The following is a 14,933-nucleotide window of genomic DNA, read 5'->3' on the forward strand; positions in this document are numbered from 1 at the left end:
AAAAGCCCAGGATCAGATGGCTTCACAGGTGAATTCTATCATTTAGAGAAGAGCTAACACATATCATTCTCAAACTCTTCCAAAATATAGCAGAGGGAGGAACATTCCCAAAGTCATTCTACGAGGCCACCGTCACCTTGATACCAAAACCAGACAAAGATGTCCCCGAAAAAGAAAACTACAGGCCAATATCACTGATGAGCATAGATGCAAATATTCTCAACAAAATACTAGCAAACAGAATCCAATAGCACATTAAAAGGATCATACACCATGATCAAGTGGGGTTTTTCCCTGGAATGCAAGGATTCTTCAATATATGCAGATCAATCAATGTGATACTCCATATTAACAAACTGAAGAAGAAAAACCATATGATCATCTCAATAGATGCAGAAAAAGCTTTTGATAAAATTCAACACCAATTTATGATAAAAACCCTACAGAAAGCAGGCCCAGAGGGAACTTCCCTCAACATAATAAAGACCATATATGACAAACCCACAGCCAACATCATTCTCAATGGTGAAAAACTTAAGCCATTTCCTCTAAGATCAGGAATAAGACAAGGCTGTCCACTCTCACCAGTATTATTCAACATAGTTTTGGAAGTTTTTGCTACAGAAATCAGAGAAGAAAAAGAAATAAAAGGAATCCAAATTGGAAAAGAAGTAAAGCTGTCACTGTTTGCAGATGACATGATACTATACATAGAGAATCCTAAAGATGCTTCCAGAAGACTAGTAGAGCTAGTCAATGAATTTGGTAAAGTAGGAGGATACAAAATTAATGCACAGGAATTCCTATACACTAATGATGAAAAATCTGAAAGAGAAATTAAGAAAACACTTTCATTTACCATTGCAACAAAAAGAATAAAATACCTAGGTATAAACTGACCTAAGGAGACAAAAGACTTGTATGGAGAAAACTATAAGACACTGATGTAAGGATTTAAAGATGACACAAACAGATGGAGAGGTATACCATGTTCTTGGATTGGAAAAATCAATATTGTGAAAATGAGAATACTACCCAAAGCAATCTACAGATTCAATGCAATCCCTATCAAACTACCAATGGCATTTTTCACAGAACTAGAACGAAAAAATTCACAATTTGTATGGAAACACAAAAGACCCCAAATAGCCAAAGCAATCCTGAGAAAGAAAAACGGAGCTGGAGGAATCAGGCTCCCTGACTTCAGACTATACTACAAAGCTACTGTAATCAAGATAGTATGGTACTGGCACAAAAACAGAAATATAGACCACTGGAATAGGATAGAAAGCCCAGAGTTAAACCCACACACATATAGTCACCTTATTTTTGATAAAGGAGGCAAGAATATACAATGGAGAAAAGGCAGCCTCTTCAATAAGTGGTGCTGGGAAAACTGGACAGCTGCATGTAAAAGAATGAAATTAGAACACTCTCTAACACCATACACAAAAATAAACTCAAAATGGATTAAAGACCTAAATGTAAGGCCAGACACTATAAAACTCTTAGAGGAAAACACAGGCAGAAAACTCTATGCCATATATCACAGCAAGATCCTTTTTGACCCACGTCCTAGAGAAATGGAAATAAAAACAAAAATAAACAAATGGTACCTGATGAAACTTAAAAGCTTTTGCACAGCAAAGGAAACCATAAACAAGACCAAAAGACAACCCTCAGAATGGGAGAAAATATTTGCAAATGAAGCAACTGACATAGGATTAATCTCTAAAATTTACAAGCAGCTCATGCAGCTCAATATCAAAAAACCAAAAACCCTAATCCAAAAATGGGCAGAAGACCTAAATAGACATTTCTCCAAAGAAGATATACAGATTGCCAACAAACACATGAAAGGATGCTCAACATCACCAGTCATTAGAGAAATGAAAATCAAAACTAAAATGAGGTATCACCTCACACCAGTCAGAATGGCCATCATCAATAAATCTACAAACAATAAATACTGGAGAGGGTGTGGAGAAAAGGGAACCTTCTTGCACTGTTGGTGGGAATGTAAATTGATACAGCCACTATGGAGAACAGTATGGAGGTTCCTTATAAAACTAAAAATAGAACTACCATATGACTCAGCAATCCCACTACTGGGCATATACCCTCAGAAAACCATAATTGAAAAAGAGTCACGTACCACATTGTTCATTGAAGTTCTATTTACAATAGCCAGGACATGGAAGCCACCTAAGTGTCCATTGACAGGTGAATAGATAAAGTAGATGTGGCACATATATACAATGAAATATTACTCAGCCATAAAAAGAAATGAAATTGAGTTATTCGTAGTGAGGTGGATGGACCTACAGTCTGTCATACAGAGTGAAGTAAGTTAGAAAGAGAAAAACAAATACCGTATGCTAACACATATATATGAAATCTAAAAAAAAAAAAAAAATGGTTCTGAAGAACCTCGGGGCAGGACAGAAATAAAGACGTGGATGTAGAGAATGGACTTGAGGACATGGGGAGGGGGAAGGGTAAGTCAGGATGAAATGAGAGAGTGGCATGGACATATATACGCTACCAAATGTAAAATAGATAGCTAGTGGGAAGCAGGCACATAGCACAGGGAGATCAGTCGGTGCTTTGTAACCACCTAGAGGGGTGGAATTGGGAGGGTGGGAAGGAAACGTGAGGGGGAGGCGATATGGGGATATATGTATATGTATAGCTGATTCACTTTGTTATAAAGCAGAAACTAACACACCGTTGTAAAGCAATTATACTCCAATAAAGATGTTAAAGAAAAAAAGAGACTGCCAAAAAAATGTTAATGTGATCATATGTGGCTCACGCTTGAATAATATTTACAAATGTTAATTTAAACAAAAACTTTGATACTACAGTATTGAGAGATGAGGAGATAAGAGTGTGTAGGGGTAGGCAGAGAAGGAATGTTCACACTCTTGGGCGTGGTGTTATAAAACAGCTTTATCACTGCCTTCTCTCAGAAAGTGAAAAATCAAGAAATTGCAGTATATTTTGACATATGGAGTAAATAACAGAAGTATCTAAAATACTTGAAAGAATTTTCCTTTGAAGAAAATAATTGAGATAAGAGGAGGGGTTGGGGACTACAGGGTGTTGGTTAAAAACTTAGAATGTGGCAAACTGTTACTGCTCACCAATACCTGTATGTTTCTCTACATTTCTGCGGCTCCCTTGCAGTTAGAGGAGAACTTGGATTAAATTCTGGCCAATGAAATGTGGGCAAAGTGACATACACCATTTTTATGACCTCTAAAATTTTTGTGTGACCTCTAAAATTTTTGTGTGATTCACTGTGCTTTCTTTCTTGACAGGTTAGCTGTGGCTCCAAGTTGTAGGAGACAGCACAACCACTAAAAATAAAAAGAAACCTACTTTCTTAAGTTTAACATTTCATCTGACTAGTAATAGCCACAATGGATTTCTTGTGAGAAATAACAATTTATTGTATGAAACCACTGAAATTTGGGGGTTTTCTGTGACAGCTGTAAATTCAGTGTGTTGGTTTTTAAAAAAAACAGCCACAAATTCCTTGACAATCTTTTGAGAAGTGGCATCTACATCCCCTCACCTAAAATCTAGACATGCCTTGAAACTCATTTATAATAAAACGAATGTGAGAGAAGTAATGCTGTGTTACTTTGGGGGACTAGGTTAGAAAAGAACATGTAGTTTCTGCCTTGTTCATTGCAACATTTGACTTTGGAGCACTGGTCCTAGGCTAAGAAGTTTGGTTACCCCACTGCCATACTGTGGGGAAGCCCAGGCCACATGGCCACATGGGGAGGCTACACACAGGAGCTCTGCTAGTATTCAGTCTTCACAGCTGAGTTATCAGAAAAAAAGCTGTCCCTCTATGTTCTACTGAACACAAAATTCATGAACATAATAAAATGGTTGTTTTAAGCCACCATATTTTGGAGTAATTTATCACATAGCAATAGTAATCCAATACTCATTCCGATTAATAAACATAATCATTTGCTTTTTAATCTGTGTGCTTGAACTAAATTAGTTTAAAAAGATAAAGGTGTGAATTATTTATTATTGGCTTGGAGACTTTGCTATTGCTACTCTTCTTTCCCCCTAAAGCAGTGGCTTTCAAACTTTTTAAGAGAAACACACAATGAGAAATCCATTTTATAAACGTGACCTAACGCACACATACGTGCATACATACATAATTTAAAACTCCATAAAGCAAAACGTAACTTTACCAAGTGCCATGCACTGATATTTCCACACTAGACCATTTCATTTTTTAAAAAGTGTAGTTGTGACTAAATAGATTTCCTTGCTTACAAATGGGACCTCCACCAATGGATGGACCACACCATCCCTTTGAATAACACTGCCCTAAACCATAATCATTCTTCAAGGCTTTACTCAAGTTCAGCCAATAAACCTTCATTGACGACTCTGAGCTCTTTTGAAATTCCTATAATTTCTTAGTCATATTGTATTTTCTGTACTACCCACTCTTAACTTGATACGTAAGGTCCTCTAGGGTAAGGTTCTGTCTTTTATCTCTCACTTGTTAAATTCAGAGTATTCAATAAATCCATTGCTCAATATCCGGTCACTGTGTTTCTAAATCTCACAATTGTCAACATGCATTACTTCTATTTGGATTTTCTTTGAGGTGGGGCAAGGAAAAAAGATTTAATAATCCACCCACATATTACACTTAATTTCTAACTGGAAAAGTGCACAAAGCAGTCCCACCTCTACACGACTGTGTAGTTTTAAAGCAAACCAAATTATCAAGATATAATTTTTCTAACAGCTTTCATTACTATGCAGCACACGAAATACTTCTCTTGACACAGCCTTAAAAAACGTTATAGAACAAAGTTCTCACGACTAAAATATTTTGGGAATTGGTAAATGGGGAAGTGTTCTGTAGGAACCGCATTTTTCACGACTCACTGCAACTGCACCTTGACAGTTTGTTTCGAGAACCGCGTCCCACTTTAGTGGTCCGGGTCAGTCTCACGGAGCGGGGTCCTGGTCTTCCATCCCGTCTCTCCGGAAAAGGGCAACACCACCGGCCACTGGAGACGCTGAGGCGGGACTTTCCGTCTAACCGCGATCCTCCCCGCCCGTTACCTTTGCCAGAGGGGCCCGCGCTGAGCGGGCCCTAGCAACGGCCTTAGCAACGGCTGGGCTCCTCCCTCCGGTGTCGCCCGGAAAGCGCTCCGCCGCGCCTGGCGGGACTAGGGCCGGGCGCGCGCAGCGGTCCTGGGCGGAGCGGAAGACGCGTGGAGCCGTGCGAGGAACCGTGGGTTGTGCAGGTGTGAGTCCCACCGAGATCCCTCGTTTGGGTCTCCGCGCCTCTGTGGGGACCAGACGTCTGGCCGGAGCCCGGCAGCTGCGAGAGTGGAGCTCCTTGGCCGGGCCCTGCCGGAGGTCGTGCCGGGTGTCTCTTTGTGAGCGGGGACCTGGTTTCTGCGCGGGCGCTTACATTAAGATCTTGTGGGCCCTCTGGGAAAAGGGTGTCCAAATTTTCCCTAAAAAAAATTTTTTTTCAGTGTATTCCACCCCAAGGAAAGTCTGTCCAGGCAAAGTTAGTCCCCTAGGAACCCTATTCTTTATTTTTTAGTGTTTGGAGTGGTTTGGGGGCATTGGTTATCAGGGAAGGAGAAACTTAGTACAGACATAGTGTGCCATGCAATGTATTTAAAATATTAAGGTTATGATTACATAATAAGCAAAGAGGCTGTCCCTTATGTCTGAATTATTTGGGGGGAATGTAGGATAAGTCAGGAAGTATATTAACACTGCAAGCTGCCAGTTCCACGAAGTTGGATGTTAAATCGCTGCTTGACTCAAAACCACAATATTTTAAGAATTACTTCTGTCGGAGCCCCAATGTACCGTGAAAAACTAAGGCAAGACTGTCTACCACATGTTGGGTGGTGTGTATGGAGGGTGCTGTTAACCTGTATGAAAAAGTTGGTACCTTGGGTTTTTTAACATGGATGTTGGACCTGTACATATGTGACCAGGTTCTTAAAAATAGGGGGAAAAAAACTGAAGTAGGTTTTATCTAGTACTGAATTGGTCCAAAGTACAGAATAGGGGAGTTTTATATAATGTTCCATTGGGAACTGAGTCAACTTGTAGCTAGGAGCCTTTTCCATTTTTATTTTAGAAAAAAAAAAAATATCTGCCAGGCTGCTAATTCTGCCATGCTGCAGATGGCCCATAAATGTTTGTCAGATACTTCAGTAGCAGGTGCATAGTGGATACTTCTTTTTCAGAATGGTTTTGATTTAGTTAACAAGTATTTGTTCAATTCCTCATGCTGCCCTAAGACATAGGAACAGGACAGATCCGTAAAGAATTCTGCTGTTGGAGAGCTGACTGCTAGGAGGGATAGTTTCACTAAAAGTTAACTCCAAATTAAAGTACAGTATGTGAAACTAGTAATAAGTGCATGAAAGTAAAGAGGTGTAAGAGATTCTAGATGGCCATGGGCCATCTAGAATGCTGACTTTGAGACTAAAAATAGAGGATTATGTGCAAGGTAGAATTGCTACAACTTGATTAAGTTGGGGGATAAAGAGGGTAGAAGGAGAAAAAATTAATTTGTTTTCAACGCAGGTTGCAGAATGATGGGTGAACCATCAAGGTAAAAATATTTGTTAATTTCTTAGGAATAAAGTTTTTTTATGTTTTCTCAGTAACCCCCACTACTTCACTTGTATTTCCCACACATATTTGATGTTAACAAGTATGTTTTGAAAGTTTTGAATCATCATGTTTGCAACAAATGATTTGTACATATTAGAGACAGGCTGTTGATAAGGTCAAGACAGATATCCTGGTCATATGGTTTTAGAGACCTTTGGAGGGAGCCACCCCTAACTTGGAACTGCCTGCCTCTTCTGTGTAGCCACCTCAGCCCTAGGTGGGAGTGTGTAGGCGGGGCACGTCGGGGAGCCATCGGCATTTACCTTTCACTGTCTGAAGGTATTTGTGTTGTCTGATCTTTGTAGAGGAAGGACATTTTATATAAGGCTTTGCTGATATTCATTTAGTTATATGCATGGAAGTCTAAGTGAAATATAGGGGGATATTTCTTTTTTAATTTTTTTGCGGTACGCGGGCTTCTCACTGTTGTGGCCTCTCCCATTGCGGAGCACAGGCTCCGGACGCGCAGGCCCAGCGACCATGGCTCACGGGCCTAGCCGCTCCGCGGCATGTGGGGTCTTCCCGGACCAGGGCACGAACCCGTGTCCCCTGCATCGGCAGGTGGACTCTCAACCACTGCGCCACCAGGGAAGCCCAGGGGGATATTTCTGAGGCATCTCGGGAGGAGTGCACTTTGGGGCTCTAGAAAAACTCACCAGCAGTATTTCATTGAATGTCAGGCAACCACATTGACTTTCACGACACCCCTGGGGACTGCATACTTCCCCAGAAGGCCTGGTATGGCAGCACATGCAAACCCCTACATAGCTACTGGAATACCCAGAGAAATGGAGTCAGGTTGAATTAGACCACTCCAATTTCTTTTTTAGGTTGAGCCCCATGACCTGGTAACTCAAGACTTAGCCTAAAAATGTTTTTAAGAACCTCAGGCAACACTAGAACAAACCCAAACCAAGAGGATTTAGGTACCAATTAACTTCCTAAGTGTAGTGTTGAGACCTCTGTTGGCTTGTGAGAGTTGACCTTTTTTTGGCCAACAAAGGATTTGTAGCTCCGATTTCTGGAGACTAATAGGATCTTTTCCCAGTCTTTTAAGGCTGCTCCTGTCCTTAGAATGAATTTTTGATCTTAGGCAAGATTTCTTTACCCAGATTTGTAGATGGACTCTAGAAATCTGCAAACCACCTGAAATTGTGTGCAAAATGTTGTGTCTGTAAGTACATTTTCCTAGAGATAAGGTCGAAGACTGTCATGCAATGTTAAAAGGATGTGAGCCTCAAGAAAAGGTGGCAGCTTAATGTCCTGCACTTTCTCAGTCATTGAGGGCATATTGACAAAGATAAAAGCCATTTTTAGGTAGATGATTTGGAGTGGAGGTCAGATAATGTTTTCCATTTGTGAGGCAAGAAGAAGGGGTTAGATCATCATTTTCAAATGTCACTTTCTCTGAGCAACCCAAAATGTAAACCTGTACCTAATCAGTACACGTCAAAAATATTTATTGTATTTTGGCTTTCCCCTTGGGTACGTTTGGCAAGTATATTTTACTTTTCCTTCAATGGCTAGCATCTTTTTTCTTTGTACTTCTTTATTTGGGTCTCAAGCTCCCTGGGATTTACAATCTATAAAAAGCTCCTGATGACTAATTAAATTAGTATCACTAACTTCTTGTTAGTAAATTATGTTGTATATTATGTTCCACTGGACTCTGTTCACTTTCTGTTTGGGAGAGCACAGAAAGTTTTCTGTTGCAGTCACAGCATTTCTCCTGTCAGTGTTTGTACTCAAAGTGCCTGGAGTCTCATAGTTAAACACCACAATGCCATAAGGCTTTAGAATATGAGAATCATTTTACAGCTTTGGAATGCATATCAAATCAAATGGGCCCCAGTCTCTTTTCTCCCTCGAAGTATATTGTGCTTACAAAATATTTGAATAACAGTTTTGGCAGCCATCATCCTTCTTTGAAGGAAATATTTAAGTGGGAAAATTACTATTTTACCTCTAGAACTGAAGAATCTGAATGGTATATATTTTTGAAAAGCAGTGTGAATTCTTGGAGTGGGTGAACATTGATGTTACTCTGTAAAATTTTAACATTTATAAGATTACACTTTAATCTTTATATATATGCATATATCTTTATATATAGTCATGTATTTCACCTTTTGGGATATTTTACAAGTTATAATTGGTAATGAATGCCTCTTATTTTAATGGATGTTTAGTTATATTTTTATGTGTTTTAATTTATGTTGGAGAAGACTACATCTTTTAGAACATTAACTAAATTTTACTGATTTCACTGGAACCTTGGATTTTCATTAGCGTTCAGACTGAGATCTGATATCACGTAATATTAATTGAAAGTCAGAGCTTACAGGGTTGGATACTCTCCTGGCTGATACTAACATTAAAACATTACATTCCTAATATTAAACAAAATTACTGTTTCTGGGACAAAAATAGTCACTGAAAAATAGATCGTTCATACCTAAACTTTATATTTGAAATAGTTTTTCTAGGCAAGAGCCTTCCTATTTTTATGGAGGGAATGGCTTAAAAGGGTAATTTATTGTTTTGAATATATTGCTTTTTCATTTTGTATTTTAAAGCATACTAATTTAGTGGTTTAAAAAACTTATTAACGTTTGTTAATAAATACTAAAAACAGCACACAGTTGTGAATTAAATTGAGTAATTTTTTTTGGTAGAAACAGTGAGTAAAATGTTTTCTGTTTTTTATTTTGCCTCCCACTTTTTTTTTCAGTGCATCTATGATATGTGTTTTAGAAATAAAAGTTAAACTTTGGTCTGAATGAAAAATGTCTCTCAATACACCTATATTTCTCAAAGAAAGGGAAGAAGATAATTCAAAATTTGTGGAAATACAACAGTCACAAACTACATCCATAGCTGCAGAATATCCTCTTCAAAACTTATGCTTAGCATCTCAAGAAGTTCTTCAAAAAGCTCAGCAAAATGGAAGATCAAAATGTCTCAAGTGTGGTGGTTCAAGAATGTTCTACTGCTATACATGTTACGTCCCAGTTGAGAATGTACCTATTGAACAGATACCACGTGTGAAGGTTGGTGAGAACTTTAATTGTTTGGAAGTAGGAAAATAGATTTTAAAAACACGTCTCATATATACCTACTCTAATATAACTGATAAGCTTGATAAATGATATTATTATGAAAATGAATTGTATTAATAGAAAGTTTAATCCTGTAGATTGGTAAACCTATATTTTTTTTCCTCGTCTCTAGAAAAAGAGGCACACGTTGCCAAAACACTTGCATCTGAGATGAATGCTCTTGTTTTTAATGAAATCAGTTACTTTTTTAAATTAATGATTATAATTCATTTACTACATAGAAAAAAACATGGTATAAACTTGAATACTACAAGAGACAAGTTTACAGACTACATGAAGGAGCCTCAAGGGCCTTGGACTGCCCTTTGAGAAAACATATCCTGAAGGAACTAGGGTTGATTTTTGCTTAGGCAAAATCATGAGTTCAGCCCCATCCTGTACGTGGAGATGGAGCACATGTCAGTGACCAAAACTAAACAAAACTAAAATTGAAAGACTAAGACCTACTCATTGGGCTGTGTTATAATTGTTGTGATTTAAAGCCAGATTTAAAAAATTGATTTGAGTTGATTGCTTACCTTATACTTGTTGCTTACCAAGACTATTTTTGAGTAGATAAAAGGTCTGTAGACCATCATGTCTACGTAATCAAAAAATTTATTATGTGTATGTTAACTCGCCTAACAGTGACCTGAACTTTAGGAGCAAATCAAATAGTGTATGAAATTTGACTGCTGCCTGTTAGAACTTTAAAGAGACCAAACCTACACATGGACTCATTAGAACTTGCCAGTATGAAAGTTGTAACTATATTTAAAGATATTTAATGTGGTGATTTTAAGGTTCATTTAAGTTTTCAAGTAAGAAAAATACTTTAACACTCATATTTTGTTACTTGAATTGTAGTTTAGCCTACATGTCACCTTGGCAAGTCCATGGTTTTCTTAGGGGTCTCAGATCACTCTTATAGGCTATTGGAAAGTTTACTGGCCAAGAATAAGTAAGAATGGAATCCAATCAGCTTCACAGTTACCTCAGAAAAACTGAGAGCCTGAGGACAATAATTCTTTTTAAGTTGCCATTATCTTATAAGAATATTACATTTTGAAGTATAGTTTTGGAGGTATACACAGAATCTTTTCATCTATTTATGTCATAGCCACATATAGAGAATATCCCATTAAAAGTTTTATCTTAAGATATATTTTATTCAAAAGGATTGAAGATCAGAATAATAAAAGTTAATAATATATTGGCAGAGCTAATGTTTTCATAGGAATTTAATAATTGAGGATTATTTTTCAAATCAGTGGTCGTCCACTATTTAATCAAAATGACTCAAAACACTATGCCAAGAGTTTGATCAACTCTAAATGGCCTACTGGATGGTGCAGAATTTTCTGAAGTGTTTTATTTTAATTGCCAGAAATAAAATTTTATATGTTAATATAAATACTAAAATACTGTTACTATTAGTAGTAATAAAAACTCTACAAAATTTTCTTTCTAATTTTGACTTTATTTTTACAAATTGTTTAGCATTTGCTTTTAGATAGCCTGCTTGGGAAGGGAAGATGACTACATAATGAGTAAGTACCTCCCAAGCTATAAATTTTAGTCTAGGGATTAAATTCATAAATATGTATCTTTTTAATGCAGAGTATAATTTTTTAAATGTCGTGACAAATGCATAAGCAAAGGTAAAAGGTGCTCTTGGTTTTTTTTAAAAAAAGGAGAAAAAAAATCATAAGATAAAAGAAAGTTTCAGCTCTATTAGAGTCCTAGAATTGAAAAGACTCTCTTTGGGAAAGTTGATAATCACATGGAAAAAGGCTTAGGTTTTTCTGCTAATGGCATTTTGATAAATTTGGGCAGAAAGATTTGTGGTAAATCTCTTATAGAAAACATAGACGTTAGAGAACAGATTGATCTTCTTTAAATGTTTGAAAACAGAACATTTCTACTTGAACTCAGTCTGGTCAACTCTAGTGGTATTACTCTGCACCCTGTCATTATTTAAGATGTATCTTCCCTTAAAATGTACAAACTAGAGCACAAACATATATTTACCTATTTTCATGATTTGACCCGTGTCTGGGCTTTTGTTTCATAGTATAATTCTCAGGCTTACTCAGGGGGAACTAAATATACCTGGACTGGCACCCAGGAATACTTTTTGAGCACAAATTTGGCATAATTGTTTTATACTTGTAGATGTTAGTCCATAATAGCTAGGTTCATGATTTGTAAAATACATTAATAACATTCAGTCCTGTTTTTTTTTTTGCGGTACTTGGGCCTCTCACTGCTGTGGCCTCTCCCATTGCGGAGCACAGGCTCCGGACGCGCAGGCTCAGCGGCCATGGCTCACGGGCCTAGCTGCTCCGCGGCATGTGGGATCTTCCCGGACCGGGGCACGAACCCGTGTCCCCTGCATCGGCAGGCGGACTCTCAACCACTGCGCCACCAGGGAATCCCCCAGTCCTGCATTTTTGATTTAAATGATATCCTTCAGAGATAGCCAGCTGATCAGAAATGTTGGTGATTACCTTTGGAATTTTCAGCTCTACTCATCGGCCGTATTAGAAAGTCAATTTCATTAGTATTAGAATACATTGTCATGACCTGCTTTCTTTTTCTTCTTTTCCTCTTTCCTACCTTACCTGGGCTAAGATAATGCTGAGCTGGTACTGAGAGACCCTGGGGAAAGGGAATGTAGTATCAGCTGGGACTGAGCATCATGAGGAAAGTCTGATGTAGAGTTCAGCCAGAGGTAGACTGATGTAAAATCGTTTGTGAACTGCCTACTTAAATGGCAAATATTCTATAACTAGAAGTTGGTTTGATGATTTGAAGCAATTGGCTCCAACTTATAAATGATCACTAGGCCTGAGTGGGAGGGTAGGAGACATGGGGTTTGAAACCCTAGATTGAAAACTATTTGGGATATTTATGACCCTTCTAGGGTATATACTGTCCTCTTTCCATATAATCATCCTGAAAGATAAACTATGTACGGTTGGGATCATCTAGTAGCATACAGCAACTGCCCCTTTAAAAAACAGTTCTGGAGTTAATGATACACACAGCATGGGTGAATCTCACAATAATTATTCTAAGTGAAAGAGATCAGATGAAAAGAGTACATATTTTATGATTTCATTTATACAAAATTCTAGAAAATACAAACTAACCTATAGTGGTAGCAGATCAATGGTTGTCTAAGGACTGTGGGTGGTAGTTGATGGGGAAAAGGGGAAGGAGGGAGGCACAGGAAGACTTTTGGGGGTGATGGATTTGTTCATTATCTTCATTGTGGTGATGAGTGCAAAGGTGTAACATGTTAAAACTCATTAGATTGTACACTTTAAATATATTTATTGTATCAATTTTATCTCTTTAATAAAGCTGTTTTAAAAAACAAGAAAAATAGTTTTGTAACTATTTTGTAACCAGGGTAAAATAGCTATGTGCCCCAGGGTAAATGCCTAGATTCTTGCCTTTTAGTGTGGGATGGGAGCTGGAAGAGTGCTTATCATAACAAGTCATTTGAACTCTACAGCGAAGAATCCATCTCAGAGACTTTCATATATATAATGGGGGAGATATGACTTGTCTTTTATTTTCATAATCATGGCTGAATGCAGGACTTGTACAAGCATTATACAGAAAACTAAACCAAACAAGTCAGTGAAATAATAGAAAAATCTAACTCAAGAAATTTGCAGATAATATTATTTTTGCATAGAGACAGGACATAGTTCATAGTAATTAAATAATGAAACCTTAAGGAAAATAGGCAAAATTATTTTGAAGAGAGTTATTTCTTATATAAAGAGTGTACCTCCTAGAACCATTCTGTTACTGTTTTTTCCAGTTAATAATTAATTTCACTTGTGCTGTTAATTATGCTGAGAATCATGATGTTAAAATAAAAGATAATACCTTTGACCTCAGAAGATGTTTAAGGAAAAAAATTTTAGCTTGAGTTTTAGATCTAAAGCTTTTGCCCAAACTTATGTTTCCTTTTAATATATTGTAAAATTAATAGACCTAAAAGTTTATAGGAATTATAAAAAATGTCCTTGGCACAGATATTGAAATGCAAAGAATATGACTCAGTGCCAATGTGATTTAAATGAAAGTGACATTGGAACATTGCTATAAGAGAAGATTCTATGTTAAATGAGTTGAAAATAGTTGTTCTAGTACATGATTAACAATATTGAGGAATAAATTTGTGTTTCCTTTATGACTGTTACCATTCTTACTATTTGTTCTAGAAAAGTATGACTTTTCAATCCATAATTGTATTTATAAGATCTTAGTGTGAACTTGCTATTTAAGCTTTAAAGACCATTTTTGTTAATGTAAAAATTAGAATTTTTATATTTGTTTTGTTCATTTGTCTTTTTTCTTTAAATTTTAGCTTCCATTGAAGATTGACATCATTAAACATCCAAATGAAACAGACGGCAAAAGCACTGCTATACATGCAAAACTCTTAGCACCTGAATTTGTGAATATTTATACATATCCTTGTATTCCAGAATATGAAGAAAAGGACCATGAAGTAGGCAGCTTATCTTTTTTTTTTACAACTTCTCACGTTGAATCAAAAAATGAATTTTAAACCCCATTGCCTTTCTGAACTTACTTGAACATAATTTAATATTTTGTTTAGTGATCTAGGGTTAAATCTTATATAGCACTAAACAACGCACAGTTTACTTCACCATTGTCTTCAAAGATCAAGTGATCCTAGATGTTGAGCTTTTTTGAGTCTGTCTTTCTACTTTTTTTTTTTTTTTTTTTTGCGGTACGCGGGCCTCTCACTGTTGTGGCCTCTCCCGTTGCGGAGCACAGGCTCCGGACGCGCAGGCTCAGTGGCCATGGCTCACGGGCCCAGCCGCTCCGCGGCATGTGGGATCTTCCCGGACTGGGGCACGAACCCGTGTCCCCTGCATCGGCAGGCGGACTCTCAACCACTGCGCCACCAGGGAAGCCCCTGTCTTTCTACTTTTTATTGTTTGCATTATTTCTTCAGGTTTTTACTCTTTGCCAGTACTACTAGGCCTGCTTTTACTTTTCTCCCGTCTCCATTCTCCTGCCTATACTACACATAGATAGTCTAATTTGATACAAACTGAGAAACCAGATTACAAATGT

General features: G+C 37.5%; 2 protein-coding genes across 7 annotated transcripts in view; one reads left to right on the top strand and one right to left on the bottom strand.

Moving 5' to 3' along the window:
- FAM227B (family with sequence similarity 227 member B) overlaps nt 1-5,162 on the bottom strand; it is a 277,213-nt gene extending 272,051 nt beyond the window's left edge. The window contains exon 1 of the mRNA XM_067746547.1: nt 4,950-5,162. The gene's annotated coding sequence lies outside the window, so the exon portion shown is untranslated. The remainder of the gene's footprint in view (nt 1-4,949) is intronic.
- A 28-nt stretch (nt 5,163-5,190) lies between these two features.
- The window catches only part of DTWD1 (DTW domain containing 1), a 51,965-nt gene continuing 42,222 nt past the window's right edge, over nt 5,191-14,933 (top strand). For 2 of the 6 annotated variants that reach the window (XR_010945547.1, XM_067746586.1), the window contains exons 1-4: nt 5,213-5,438; nt 6,327-6,401; nt 9,435-9,755; nt 14,194-14,337. Coding sequence is in view for 5 of the 6 variants with exons in the window: in XM_067746586.1 (XP_067602687.1) it covers nt 9,492-9,755; nt 14,194-14,337 (408 nt within the window). In the remaining variant the exon portion in view is untranslated. Of the gene's footprint in view, nt 5,439-6,326; nt 6,402-9,434; nt 9,756-14,193; nt 14,338-14,933 lie in introns of all 6 variants that reach the window. The other 4 variants (XM_067746570.1, XM_067746555.1, XM_067746563.1 and 1 more) reach the window with 4 other exon arrangements.

The sequence above is a fragment of the Pseudorca crassidens genome, chromosome 1 (assembly GCF_039906515.1).
Source record: "Pseudorca crassidens isolate mPseCra1 chromosome 1, mPseCra1.hap1, whole genome shotgun sequence".
NCBI classification, from domain to species: domain Eukaryota; kingdom Metazoa; phylum Chordata; class Mammalia; order Artiodactyla; family Delphinidae; genus Pseudorca; species Pseudorca crassidens.